This window comes from Arachis stenosperma, chromosome 3 (assembly GCF_014773155.1).
Source record: "Arachis stenosperma cultivar V10309 chromosome 3, arast.V10309.gnm1.PFL2, whole genome shotgun sequence".
Taxonomy (NCBI): Eukaryota; Viridiplantae; Streptophyta; class Magnoliopsida; order Fabales; family Fabaceae; genus Arachis; species Arachis stenosperma.
In genome coordinates, this window is record NC_080379.1 from 3,487,791 (window position 1) to 3,502,070 (window position 14,280).

General features: G+C 32.0%; 2 protein-coding genes across 3 annotated transcripts; one reads left to right on the forward strand and one right to left on the reverse strand.

Moving 5' to 3' along the window:
- The first annotated feature begins 1,256 nt into the window (after positions 1-1,256).
- LOC130969598 (uncharacterized) lies at positions 1,257-4,675 on the forward strand. 2 transcript variants are annotated; one of them, XM_057895392.1, is made up of 11 exons: positions 1,257-1,479; positions 1,795-1,870; positions 1,974-2,046; positions 2,182-2,233; positions 2,455-2,516; positions 2,902-2,965; positions 3,335-3,395; positions 3,483-3,569; positions 3,894-3,987; positions 4,237-4,346; positions 4,470-4,675. In XM_057895392.1, exons 1-10 carry the CDS (start codon positions 1,260-1,262, stop codon positions 4,327-4,329), a joined length of 882 nt encoding a protein of 293 aa, XP_057751375.1. In that variant the 5' UTR covers positions 1,257-1,259; the 3' UTR covers positions 4,330-4,346; positions 4,470-4,675. The 2 variants fall into 2 exon arrangements, with proteins under 2 accessions (XP_057751375.1, XP_057751374.1); XM_057895391.1 differs by having other exon boundaries at positions 4,492-4,675.
- A 529-nt stretch (positions 4,676-5,204) lies between these two features.
- On the reverse strand, positions 5,205-6,589 carry LOC130969599 (tetrapyrrole-binding protein, chloroplastic). Its single transcript, XM_057895393.1, has one exon. It carries the CDS (start codon positions 6,460-6,462, stop codon positions 5,665-5,667), a length of 798 nt encoding a protein of 265 aa, XP_057751376.1. The 5' UTR covers positions 6,463-6,589; the 3' UTR covers positions 5,205-5,664.
- Between the last annotated feature and the right edge of the window lie 7,691 nt (positions 6,590-14,280).

Consider the following 14,280-nt stretch of genomic DNA (forward strand, 5'->3'; position numbering starts at 1 on the left):
TACCACCACTGTACATTTATCACTCTAAACACTACATATCATTACCATTGAATCTTTATTTGATTCAATATCATTTTAAATTATCATTTAAATATTAAAAATACAATTTTTTTGATAAAAAATAAAAAACCAAAGATCAAAATTTATCAAATATTAATCAAAATTTAAATAAAAAAATTAAATGTACAATTTTTTCTTGAAGAAAACAAGAAGGCAAATTTAGTTATAGAATAAAAAAGAGAAAGAAGAAGAATAAAGATTTAGGAAGATGGACAAAATTTAAAAATTTAAAAATTGAATAAAGGTAAAAAAGTAAAAAATTAGTGTTTCACTAAATTGAGGTATACAAATTTAGTGTTTTTATGTCTATTCGTGTCCTTCGAAAATTTGAGTCTCATCAAACCAAACAACAGAATATGTGTAATGAGACATGAATATCAACTAATACATAGATACGGTAATACACGTTCATCGTTTGTTTGCTAAGACACAGATTTTCGAAGGACACGGTGACACACAAACATACATAAAATACATGTATTTGGTGTCCTTCAAAAAAGATGAGACACGGAGACACATTGATGAGACACAAATATTTACTCTTTTATCCTTAGTAATTTACTCTTGTCTTTATTCCATTGGTGATAATATAAGGGTAAAATTGATATTTTGTTTATATTGTGTGTCTTGTCCAATATCACCAAACACAATAAAAAATTTGTGTATCTTTGTATATATGTCTCTTTGTGTATTTGTGTCTGTGTCCATGTATTTGAAAGACAATAAACAAACGCAACCTAAATATTCGTAGACTGACTCCAATTTATAAAAAAGTTAAAACTTAAATATATTTTTAAATTTTTAAAAATTTAGATGTCCACAAACATTAATTTGTTCTTTTCTTTGTTTTATGATAAAAAGATAAATAAATCCTTGATTTTTTAATTTCAAGACATATAAATTTTTTATTAATTGAAAATACAAAAACATCTCTTACTTTCTAAAATACAAGATATTTAAATTCATTCGTTCAAAATATATAAAGATAAATTTCTCCTCTAAAAAAATTTAAATATTTTATATTTTAAAAAATAAAAAAAATTTTGTATTTTTAATTAATGAAAGACCTATTTACCTTCGAGATAGAGATAAAAAATCAGGTACCGTTGTTTACTCATTTTTTTAAACAAATCTTAGTAGGCCTTAATAAATACCAAATAAATAAAATTTTATATTTCTTTGCATTTTGCCACATCGACATGGGAATGAGAAAAGCAAGAAGGCGCAATGGAAGGTGGGGATCAATGGAAGCATTGCACACGATGGGGAAAACCAACACTCTGATGCTGCTTCTGATACACATTTTCTACTTTTCACCCACAACAATCACCGCTATCAGAAAAGACATTGGGTTTGAACCTTCCCATCGTCCCTGCAACACCACCGTTCAAGGAAGATACTTTCTCACTGATGATAACGGTCTCTCATTCTTTTCTAGGGTTCCAATTTCTATATTCATTTCATTTCATTTCTTAATTCTTTTTGTCAGATACCTTTGCTTATATGCTTTAATTTTGTATCTCTCATGAACTTGGATTGGATTAGATTAGATTAGATTAGATTCTTAAGTGAGCTAAGAAAATGAAAATTGTTCTATGGTTCATTCATATAGTTCAGCAACTCAGCTATTGTGGTGTAAATTATAGCAGGTTTTCTGTTCTTACTCCAGGAGCTCCTAAGAATTTATGAACTTATTGCTGTTGCTTTTCTATAAATGGATTTTGAATTTGGTAGGTTATGTGTGCAATGCTATGTCCGTGGATCCGCAGACTCGGTGCTGCCCTGAAACTGGGGAGAAATTCTCTTGTCAGTGAGTTCTCCCTTCGTTTTGTTTACATGGAAACTGCTTTGTTTTGATTCCATAAGACATTGACTCAGCCATCTCATGCTGTGAAATTATGTTTGGTACGCAGAGGATGCAATGTTCTTTCACAGTGTTGCAACTCTTACGAATATTGTGTTTCGTGCTGCCTAAACCCTGTGCAGGTAAATGTAAAATCTCTTGCATGATATTTACCCCCCCCTCTCTCTCTCTCTCTCTCTCTCTCTCTCTCTTCTTATATGGGACATTATCCAGTTGAAGAAGGAACTAAGTAAGCGTTCATGGGTTTAATTGAACAGACAAGTAAGGAACAAATTCTGAAGGTGAAGGTTGCAAAACCAGCTACTGCAAGTAAAGTTTCTGCCTCGTTACTTTGCATGGATATTTGCCTTGGCCATGGATTTATTTGAAATTAAGGAATGCCTTGATAGACATAGGAATTAAGAAATGCAATTTTTTCCCTATCCCAATTTTTATTAGGTCGTATGGCTGGTGATTGGTTCTTATGTACCACAGGTCTCCTGTGTAAGATTAATTAATTCCAACACATGCATCCTTTTATATTTTGTTAGGGACTTATACAAGTGTTTTTGACTACTGTGCTGGGAGATGCCGTCATAGTTCTGAGAGTGTGGTGAGCATACTTTATGCCTTCCTGCTTTCTTCTTGTTCTTGAAGTTGTATCCCCTCAACTCAGCCATTTATTCTTACACCTTTTACACTTGATATTAGCAAATCCCTTAATTACGGAACTAATTCCTTGCTTACACAATTGCACTTACAACATGCTTTTAAAAGGTCTGCCCTTTCTTCCCATGTCTCCTATCTAATAGGAGCTCTCATGGTTGTTATTTTCTTTTTGAAGGTTTATGAACTATGAATCATACATACCACCACGGACTGGCTCTTTTGCTTACTTTATAATATGTCTCTAATAAGGATAAATGAACATATTTTTCTTTTAACTTCTTTATATTTTTGTAGCTGTTTAACATTTACAGTGAGTTATAATGTTTCAGGTTCATGAAAACGCTTATGTTAGTGATTTCCACCACTGCTTTTCTCTCCCATCTAATTCTTCTGGTAAGTGTGATGAGGGAACTAATTGTATTAGTCAGTGCCCAGTGACTGAGTTAAGTCTCTAAATTCTAATTTTTTTTAACTCCGAAGGTGTGGGTTCTGAAATCCCATCAGACATCAATTTTGTTGCAGATATGGATTTTGTCTAGACAGAAGTTGTTAAATATACTTAGCAGTTGTTGGTAGTTGATTAGCATCCATAATCTATTTCAAAACACGTTGTACTTTGCAGTCTAAAAGATCTTTATATATATATTACTAGCATATCCTTGTTATGGAAGGGTTTGTATGTATGTCTTATTTACAATTATGTTCTGGTTCTGTTGTTTATGGCTATTTCATTAAAACCTGTTTGTTTTTTGTCCATTGAAGCGGGGACAAATAGTACACTCCTTGAAGCAAGACTGAATGGCATCAATGTTGTTGTTGGCAGGTGAATTATACTGAAATTGTTTCTTTTCATTAAGTCTTGCTTTTCCTTGCTTTATCTTTGCAGTTTAACTTCTGGCCATTTTGACAGGCAAGGTGAATCATGTAATTCAGTTTGCAAGTTAAGAGGGAAATTATGCGTACCAAATAAACTTGTGGTTCTTAATCATTGTGATATGTAAGTGGTGCATTGGAGTTTTTGGTGCTCTTATTTTGTGTAGTTTATAAACATTGGGCATGAAACATATAATTTGATTAACTCATGTGGTTATGATCTACCCAAGGAGTAATTATATTCATCTAGAGCCCCTTTTTTTGTTTCCCCTTTAGATAAATAATCTATAATTGATGGTTAATTCTAACATGCATGCCATGGATGTATAATTTCTTGACTCAAAAAGCATTATTGAGAAAGAAAGGAAGATCATATATGACTACAGATATTTGTTTCTTTTCTTTTAATGTACTGTTCTTATCAAGTGTTCTTTAATTGTTTGAGCAGTATTCAGAAATATATGAGCTGCAAAGGAGCTTGCTTTTCAAGTGTAGGAACAGATCAACCTGCTGAAGTTGTTGATGATGCCCCCAAGCATATGGTAATATGCTATGTTTTGTGTTGTTTTACTAACACAAGAAATATGTCACATTCCAGAAACTGATGAACAGTGGTTTACTAATATTGTACTTTTCCCATCGAAATCATTTGTTGATAGTCAACGGAAATTAAAGTATCTGGGATCTGTGTGTGACTTAAATATTTAAATAGTTTGAATTTCTGCTAGACAGATGAAACTTATATGAAGGATAAATGATAATAATCTTTCTTTGTTTTTGGTTGTTTTCAGAATCCAGGATCATGTTTATACACTCAGACACAGTCTATGCTTTCTTGTGATGGTTCACATCAGCATACAAGGAGATTGTGCCCCTGTGCTTAGGGGTTTTTTCCTGCCTGGTAAGTATTGGTCCCCTTAACAATGTTGGATTGCTCAACACAATGCCAAGAATTAGAAATAGCTTTCTTTATCAGTTAATGAAGGAACAAAAAAAGAATTATGTGGAACTAAAGCAATTGCAGAACATTTTCCTTTGTGATGCAGAGTTCTGTGACTATTCTAGAAGGTGGAAAGCATCTAGTTGTGTTTCAATACAAACTTTGCTTTCTGTTACACTGCTGTACTAGATTTTGTAGCACTAGTAGATATGGTATCAGTGGAGGCAACTCTTGTAAATCATCAACCTTTAGAAATTCTAATATCATTCTATGTTGTAAATTTTCTTTTTCCCCCCTCATTGCTGTCTCTTTCTAAAATTTGTTAAGAGTTAAGCTAGCTTAGGTCATATTTGAAAGCTAGAGAGAATGGATGGAAATAGAAAGACATGAGGAAATACCTAGATATATTTCTATGCACTGGCATCTATATTGTTGTTTCGTACATACAATTGATTTCTTTTTTATATTGTTGATGTAGAAGTTAATTACTTTTGTCTATATAAATAACATTTGCTTAAAGTGTGTGGAAGAGTTTTACATTGAAGTGCGTATGAATCAACCTGATATCTTAACATAAAAGTTTAATTTTGAAATAGTTTATATATTTCAATTGCTCGTGTAATAGATCTATTAATTTCCTTTCAAACAATTTCTTGGTTATTGTATCATCTAATTTCCAGTGTAACAAGCCAAAAAAAGAAACACATTATGCACCGACTACATCTGTGTCTTCAATGGCTGAAGTTGGAGCAATAAAGTTACATTGGTGAAAAAATCCAAAAATGAAATTGAGCAGATAAATCATTATGTAGTGGAATATTATGTTTGAAATAATTAAAAATAGTCTATATATAGTTTATATACAATACACAAGTTGTAGCAGTCATTTTTTGTCTATGCAATAGATTTCTTCTGCAAGTTGCAACTGAATAAGCAAACAAGAAAAACAACAAAGGTAGGCTTCACTGTTATTTTGTCCTTTTCATAATTTCATATGCACACTGATTGATTTACATAACATTTTTACCTTTTCACTCTATGAATTTTGACAAATGCACTTAAGCCTTAAAATAACCTACAAAAGATGATGTAAAATTACATTTGCAAATTGAAAAAAAAGAACAAACAAACAAATAGAAGCTACCACTTTCATAATAATTAATTAGTGATTACCATATTATATATATAGGTAAATTCAAAATTCAAAACCCAAATTACATTATCTGTTCACTAAACTTGTCTGTGGTAGTAGTAATTTTTTTTTTTTTTTGGGTAGAACTCAGAAGCTATAATTTGGTTTGAAGACCCTCTTAGCCAATGAACTATCATCCTTTTCCTTCAACCCCTTGTCCTCAACAGCAGCAACAACATCATCACCCTCTTCTTGTTCTTGTTCTTCATCAAATGCTGGATGGTTAAAGATGTTGTATAGCAGCTGTGTCCCTCTGAGAGCATTTGTGAGAGGCAAATGGCCTTCTGGGGTGTCACCATTGAGCTCCCAAATGAACTCAGTAGGGAAAGATCTATAGTTATACTGTTCCATTTCAGTGTCAAGCTTCTTCATCCAACCAACTTTGATGAAGAACTTGGTGAAGTCTTCATTGGATTTCTCAAATATCTTCTTCTGAACACTGTATCCAAACTTGTTGTCACTGTGGATCCTCCAGAGTTCATCAATGGTTTTGAGGTCAGATTCTGATATGAACTGAACCTCAGAGAAGAAGACATATCCACGTTTCTGAGCAGCTTCACCAGCTAGAACTATGAGGAGCCTCCTTGTTTCTTCATCAGCTTTTTGATACTCTTCTGCTGTGAGATGCTGCTTTAAGACTTCAAAGGAAACTGATTCTTGTGAGGTTGATGATGGGGTGGTGGAAGTAGCTTGAGAGAGTGAGAATGTAACACATGAAAATGAAGAAGAACCAGAAGAAGAATGTGAAAGAGTGATGTTGTTGGTAATGTTAGAGGGTTTAAGGAAGAGTTGTGAAGCAGAAAAAGTAGTTGGAGGTTGGAATTTGATATGGAAATGATGGTTATGGTGTTGTTGAATTGAACAGTGAAGAGAGTTTGTGGCCATTTTTGTTTTCTTTGAATCAAAATGAATGAATGTAATGATACTATATTTTGTTTTTCTTCTAAGATTTTGAGTCTTGAAGGTTTGATATGATATGAGACAATGTGGTGTTAATGTTGTTATTTGTGTGGTGAAAGATAAGGAATATGTGGGGAGAGAGTTGAACACTGAATAGGCTCATCTCAAAAGGAATACAATACTAGTTTGTGATTGGTTGGTTTGGGTATGGCTAAGATAACACTACCTTCTGTGTCCCTACCTCTTTCTCTTTCTCACTCTTTCTCAGCACAATTAATTTCTTTACCCCCATGAAATTGACTTGTTATTTTTCTTAGTAACGAAAATTAAATGTGCTAGTATGCTGTGTAAGGTGTAACATTTCTGGAATTTTCTTGGCTGCAATTTTACAATTTTAGTAACCAAGGTAGATGACTTTATATATATATATAATAGATTATAAAGTTTACATGATTCTTGGACATCATTAGATACACACTAGTGACAGGATGTAAATAAGATATTTAAAAAAAAAAATGTTCAGCAGCCCTCTTAAAATATGAAGAAAAACATTGCCTCCCATTTTTTTAGCACTTCTAGAACCTACACCATAGAGTTATCATTTTTATCTGCTTTTATGCACAAAAACTGCCGTTCTTATAGGAAGATATTGATTGTACAATTTACATATCCCTGAACAAAGGACACACAACAATTTGTGTTTTGTAGTCTTTTAATGGTTTTATGTGGTGGCAAAGTTTCTTCTTGGATTTTATGTATGCTCTTCTAACTTCTAACTTCTAACTTCTAAGCATATTCTAAACGATTAAAAAACCAAAAAATAACGAAAATAGTTAAAAATTGTCTTATTTTATATTCATTAATTATCTGTAAAATGAATACATAATATTAGATGAAACAAATATATCATTTTAGATGTTATATATATATATATATATATATATATATATATATATATATATTGATGTTAAATTAAATAAAATAATTTTAAATTGTTATCTTTCTTGCATGATAATAAATTAAAAAGTATACATATTTTCTATATATTAATTGAGATGAACTAGTAGAGGCGAAAAAAATTGAGATGAACTAGTAGTTTACGTGGTCACATTTTTTCATTTTTTGGACAATTATTTCGATATTTCTGAAAATTATGGAATGAATTATTCTTCTGGTGTATTATTACATAATAAGTCTATTTTGAATTTTTTATCACTTTTAACATATGAAATATTAGAACACGCATTAAATATATTATAAATTATGTATATATTTTTCAAGTTTTATATTCTATGAAATAGAAACAATGTAATAATAAGTTAATTATCTAGAATTTAATTTAAATATATTCAAATAAAATAAAAAATAGTTCATGAAAGAGGGTAATTTCCTCCTAGTTTTCAGAAGGTACCTGAGCAGTTGACTTTTATTCTTTTCGGCTATATTTTTTTTTTTGTTTCCCACGGTATCCCCCAACCCGACAGGTCAAGGACTAATCTGCCGCGGTACTGAGCTCCATTTAAGGGTTTGTCACTGGCCAATGGATTGCTGCATGCACAAGGCGGGATTCGAACCCCCGACACTTGCTTAAGCGGACTAATGAGCTAACCACTAGACCAACCCAACTTGGTTTCCGGCTATATTTTTAATGGATATCTCCAATTCTCTTTCTAACGAGAAAACATAACGTACCCAATATAAGTGGGCCGAGACCATTGTTTTTCTGGAATTAATCCATGCGGTTCAGCATAGCTTGCACGGTATTGGGCTTATAAGGCCCCAAGCAAGAGTTTCATACTTTCATTCATACATGAACTTTTTAAAAATTAAAAACTAATGTAGTAGCAGACTGGCAGTAAAAAAAAAATGTGGAGTAGTCCATGTCAAAAATTTAAGCAGAAACAAATTTTGATTGATTTAGTAGTTAGCTCATTAGTTTATTTAAAAAGTGTCGGGTTAACCAACTTGTGTTGGCCGAGTGGTCAACTCACTCGTCTGTTTAAAAAAGTGTCGGGAGTTCGAATTCTGCCTTGTGCATGCAACAATTCATTGACCAACGACAGGCTTTTAAATGGAGTTCAAATTCACGGCGGATTAGTCCTTGGTCTGCCAAGTTGAAAAATATATTGGGTAACAAACAAAAAAAAAGTATCAAAGTTTAACACTTTGTTTGGATAGATAATAGAAAATGGAAGGAAAGAAAATAAGAGGAAAGAAAATGAGAGGAATGAAAATAGAAGGAAAAATGGATTGTTTTATATGTTGTTTGGATAAAGAGAAAATGGATGAAAAGAAAATAGAGAGAAAAATTTCTTTTGTTTGAATGGAAAGAAAAGTGAGAGGAGAGAAAATTATAATAAAAAATTACATTAATACCCTTATATCTTTTATTTTTTTAATTAATCAAAAGATAAATTGGTAATTTTACACTTATTACACATTTTTCTTCCATTTTCATCTCATCTTTGAGAAGAAAACATTTTTATGGGTCCCACATCAATTTTTTTTTCTTTTCACTCTATTTTCCTTCCTCATCCAAATAACAAAAAACTCACATTTTCATCCATTTTCTTTCTTCACAATTTCTTTCCTTCCATATTCACCCCATCCAAACAATGTGTAAATGACGTCTTGCACATGCCAAGACTATGCCACCTTGGATAAAAGTATGTGTTATATTATTTATAACCGTTATAGTCATTCATTACAATATTACATAATAGACAATTATGTTGATTTTACAATTATTCTCCGTATACAAGTCATTTTACCCTAATTTATCTCACGCACTTCTTAATTTAACTAACTTTCAATCAATGCGCGAATATATAACTGCCTTTTACGAAAGGATTTCGTTTCCATTTTCGAATTTTCTCAACATTTTTTATCTACGTTCTCTTTCATCTCTGCGTTCTCTGTGTTTTTCTTTGTTCGTTCTCTACGTTTTTGAAATCAAGCTCTAAAATCAAATTTGAACAGTTATCTCATTGTTGAAGATAATGAATAATTGAACTTCAGATTGTCAATTGAATCATAACGAAATTGATTATTATTTTGAATCCAATCAAGTGGCTGAGGTGTGGTTGAATTCTAGTTAATATTTTCATTAGTAGTTTATGATTCTGTAGGTGAATAATGTTGTTTTTGTTTGTGAAAATTGTTGTTCATCATTGATGATTTGAATTGAATGTAATGTAAAAGTTCTGCATTAAAGAAGATATTTTTCTATATTTGCAGCAAATTTTGATATAACACAAAGATATTTGAGTGTATTGTTTAAGAATCTTCGGTGTATGTATTCTGATAAGTTATGCATAATTCAAAACTCTTCTTTTCCCTCATCCTCATCTTCTACTGCTTTTTCTTCTTCTTTTTCATTATCATCATCATCATCATCATCTTTTTTTCTTGTTCATATTTTTTTCTTATTTTTTCTTCTTAACTTTCTTCTTGTTTTACTCTCTTAACAAGAATAAAAACAAAAAATATCAAACAAAGAAGAAGAAGAAACACATGATGGTACAAAATTACTTGGAATATGATGAACTTACATTCATTCAACTAAAAGAAATAAAGAAATAAAGAAAAGAAGAAGAAAAAAATGCAGCATTAGAAGAAATATTTTTCTGTATTTGCAGCAAATTTGAATGTAACACCAAGATATTTAGATGTAACACAAAGATATTTAAGTATATTATTTAAGAATTTTCGATTTATGTGTGTTGATAAGCTCTACATAATTCAAAACTCTTATCCCTCATCCTCATCTTCTTTTGCTGCTTTTTCTTCTTTTTCATCATCATCATCATCATTTTTTTTATTCGTCTTTTTTTTCTTGTTTTACTCTCTTAACAATAGTAAAAAAACCAAACAAAGAAGAAGAAGAAACACATAATGTTACAAAATTACTTGGAAGAGGATGAACTTACATTCATTTAACTAAAAGAAATAAATAAATAAGAAAAAAGAAGAAAAAATGCAGTATTAGAGAAAAAAGTTTTTCTGTATTTGCAGCAAATTTGGGGACTAAATCCCCATAGTGGTCCCTTAGATTCGGCTCGTGCACCAATTTAGCCCCTAAGATTCCAATTGCACTATGTTGATCCTCGAGATTGTGCTCCGGACTACATACTGGCCCTTCACTCGAATTTCGGCATGAGCCAGCAACTGACTTGCTGATGTGGCACAACCACTGCCTCCTAGGATCTACATACTGGCCCTTCACTCGAATTTCTGCTTCCTCTCATTTTGGTTCTCTCCATCGACGTCTCGTTCTTTATCTCTTGTCTACATCAATAGTGGTCCTCCATGATAGGAATTGGAAGCCACGTTGTTGGAAGATCGAACCGGTCATCATCGATGGAGAACTGGACAAGAAGCACAACGCGAAGGAGGTATGGGCAGGTTTTGGAGTGATGCGACTGTGGTTGTCGCCCTGTGCTTAGGTGGTCAGCGACGGAGACACATCCTAACAAGCCCTTCTTTGGTTGTCCCAATTATAATGTGAGTGAAGGTAACTTCTTTTTAATTTAAATTTTTTGTGGTTGTCACATTAATCTGTATATCAGTCCTGACACCCCTAACAAATCCGATATCAACTTCTTCATCGGAAACGTCCTCCACAAATGTATCATCATCAATACAAACCTTATTCTTTCCTTTTTCTTTTCCACTCTTCTCCTGAACCTTCTTGCTCACATTGTATTTTCTTGCTTTCTTCTTGGATGAAGAAATTTTGTCTCCAATGCCTGATTCACCTGAACTATCTTCCTGCGACACGGGCTTGTATGCCTTGTCCTCAATACTCTCGTAGCTGTCATGAGAGTCTGAGTTAAAGGACAGCACTACAGCGTCACCTTCATCTACCTTTGTTTTTGAAAAAGCTTTTTCTAAAGCCTTGGGGTGAAAGATTTCAAACAGTATCTCCTAGTCTTGATCACTTTGTTTTGTGTGGGTGTGCATTTGGAGACTGTTTTAGACTTAGGCTTCAGTTTCAAATTAAAATTGATTTTCCTTGGTACTATTTCTTTAGCTTGAGGAGTATTGGTTATTATGCTCAAACTCAACGGAGGTGGCTTCTCGGTAGTAGTTTTGGGAAAAGGGTTTAGGATAGTGGTGGCACAATAACACCACTTGGTCATCAAGGTGCACAATAACATCTTGCCCTTGTAGTATCTCAAGTTCTGAAATTTCATGTTCAATGTACACATCAATAACACCATTATTTTTTCCACCATGAAAACACATCTCCCTCAACTCATTATTAGAGTTTAAACACCTTAACCCCACTTCCAGGCTTCTTTGTAGAACTTGCCACCAAACTTTCTTAATTTTCTCATATCCTAACTCTTTGAAGTAGTTTCTCAGGTAGAATACATCCAACCTATCAACATCAACCTCACCCAAACAGTGCTTATTGTCAGGATAATATGTCAATCTTCCATCTTTATCCTTCTCAAAATTTTCCCATGATGAAATATTATATCTAATACTTCGGCGTCCATCTGCAACACAAAAAAAGAAGAAAAAAAATTTAAAATGCATGCAACCCAAAAAGAATAAATAACAAACACACATTGCACAATCAGAGATAGCCCTTGTTCTATTCAAAAGAAACAGAGCATCCAGTAGCAGTTCGATCATATCAACAACAAAAATCCTAACAACCTATCATTTCCAACAAAATCTGAATACAAACAAAAAGAGTAACTTAAACAACCTCTCATCGAAAGAATGAAAAATGTGCCAAAAACATTTTTGGAAAAAAGAAAACTGACCTTCAAGATAGCTTAAACGGTTTTTCGCCCTTTGCTTCAATAGCTTCCCACAAAACTTCCTCCAACTTTAGCGCAACGACTGGAAGAAATCAGCCACCAAGTAGCACTGCTCTAATCTATCGCCATTGTCTCTAGCTATGGAGGAGGAGACTAAGCGTTGATGTCATTGAGAAACTGTGAAGAAGATGTAACGAATGACCAACCCTTCACTCAAACAACTATTTCATTCTACTGGGAGCAAAACGGCGACGTCTTAATTTCAAAACGTTTCAACCATGAAACGACGTCGTTTTGTAGATCCTAGGTGGCAGTGCTTGTGCCACACCAGCAAGCGATTGCTGACTCACACCAGAATTCGAGTGAAGGCCCAATATGTAGCCCAGAGCATAATCTCGAGGACCAGAATAGTGCAATTAGAATTTCAATGGCTAAATTGGTACACGAGTCGAATATGAGGACCACTATGGGGATTTAGTCCAAATTTGGGTATAACACGAAGATATTTAAGTGTATTGTTTAAGAATTTTCAGTGTATGTGTGCTGATAAGTTCAGCATAATTCAAAATTCTTCATCTTCTTCTTCCTCATCTTTTGCTACTTTTTCTTCATCTTCTTATTTTATTTTATCATAATTCTTTTCGAATTTATCTTCGCAACTTTTTTCACTTTTCGCGATGATTTTCAGATATTTTTAAGAGCTTTTGATGTTTGTTTGAATTTTGAGCATTGCAGTTTTGATTGAAGGAAAAGAACTGTTTGTGTTGTTCAAGAGTTAGGAAAATGCGTGTTTATACGCAATCTACACTGAAGGTCGTTTTTGTTCGATTTCAGTCAATTTGTATAAATTTGTATACCAAAAAAACTTATATATATAATAAATCTCTTAATTTTAATTGCATTTAAAATCTATATTATTTGTTTGTAGTTGGTTATTGTCCTTCGATACACAATAGACAATTATGTTGTTGTTAATTGTCTTTGAAAATTAATATTACAATTGATAAATTGTGAGAATGATAACAACTACCTTTTATTGTTTGAATTACATTTATTTTTTTCCAAAAGAATTTAAAAGTAATTCAATTAGAAACAAAAATATTAAAAATTAATTCAATTACATAAATAGTAAATAAATTATGTCAATTAGAAGAATATCTTGGAATTTTTTTTCTGACAAACAAAATATTAATCTGTCATAAATTAAAATTCTATTTAAGGATTGTTACATCTAATACTAAACCAACCCAACTTACTTATCTTAAATTCTATTTTAATATATTATAAATACATAGAAAAATAGATTTTCAATAAAATTTTAAGTAAAATTATATTAATTAATTAATTAATTAATTAATTAATTAATGCAAAATAAAATTGCTCACATTAAATAGTCTGTTTTTTTAGGGGTGGTAAAATGGGTCGAGCCCGTCGGGTCGATCTGTAAAACCCGCTAAAAAGGCGGGTTAAACTAGGATTTGGAGCCCGTCAAATTAAAAAAATTTGCCAAATCCGTACCGCTAAATTGGTGGGTTTTGGCTGGGCAGGGCGGGCCGGTCCGCCGGGTCGAAGATTTTTATTTTTCTTTCTTTTTTATTAAATAAAAGAGTGATTACTATTATAAAATTTAATTATAGAATTTTTAAACACTTTTTTTTCAATTTTTGTTTTTATCCTTCTTTTAGTTATTAACTTTTTTTTATTTTATTTTACAATTTCGTATATATGCTCAAATTATGTGACTTATTTTTTAAAATAGAAATGATTCTATTGACAAATATTATTTTGAACAATTTATTAAAGTTAAAAATAAAAAAAGAAAAAAAATTATATTATAATTTGATTATTTTTTATTTGTATTTGATTTTTTAATTATTCATTTTTAGTTAATTTTAATAAATTTTATTTTAAAAAAAAAGTCAAACAGGTTAACCCGCCAACCCGCCAAACCGCCAATTCATTATAAAACGAGGACTAACATTTTAAACCCATTTTAATTGGTAGAACGGGTCGGTCTGCCACGTTTATA

Coding starts and splice junctions, on each gene's coding strand:
- LOC130969599 (XM_057895393.1), bottom strand. CDS start 6,462: ATGGCCACAAACTCTCTTCACTGTTCAATTCAACAACACCATAACCAT.
- LOC130969598 (XM_057895392.1), top strand. CDS start 1,260: ATGGGAATGAGAAAAGCAAGAAGGCGCAATGGAAGGTGGGGATCAATG. Junction 1,871..1,973: donor GGGGAGAAATTCTCTTGTCA/GTGAGTTCTCCC, acceptor TTTGGTACGCAG/AGGATGCAATGTTCTTTCAC. Junction 2,517..2,901: donor GTCATAGTTCTGAGAGTGTG/GTGAGCATACTT, acceptor ATAATGTTTCAG/GTTCATGAAAACGCTTATGT.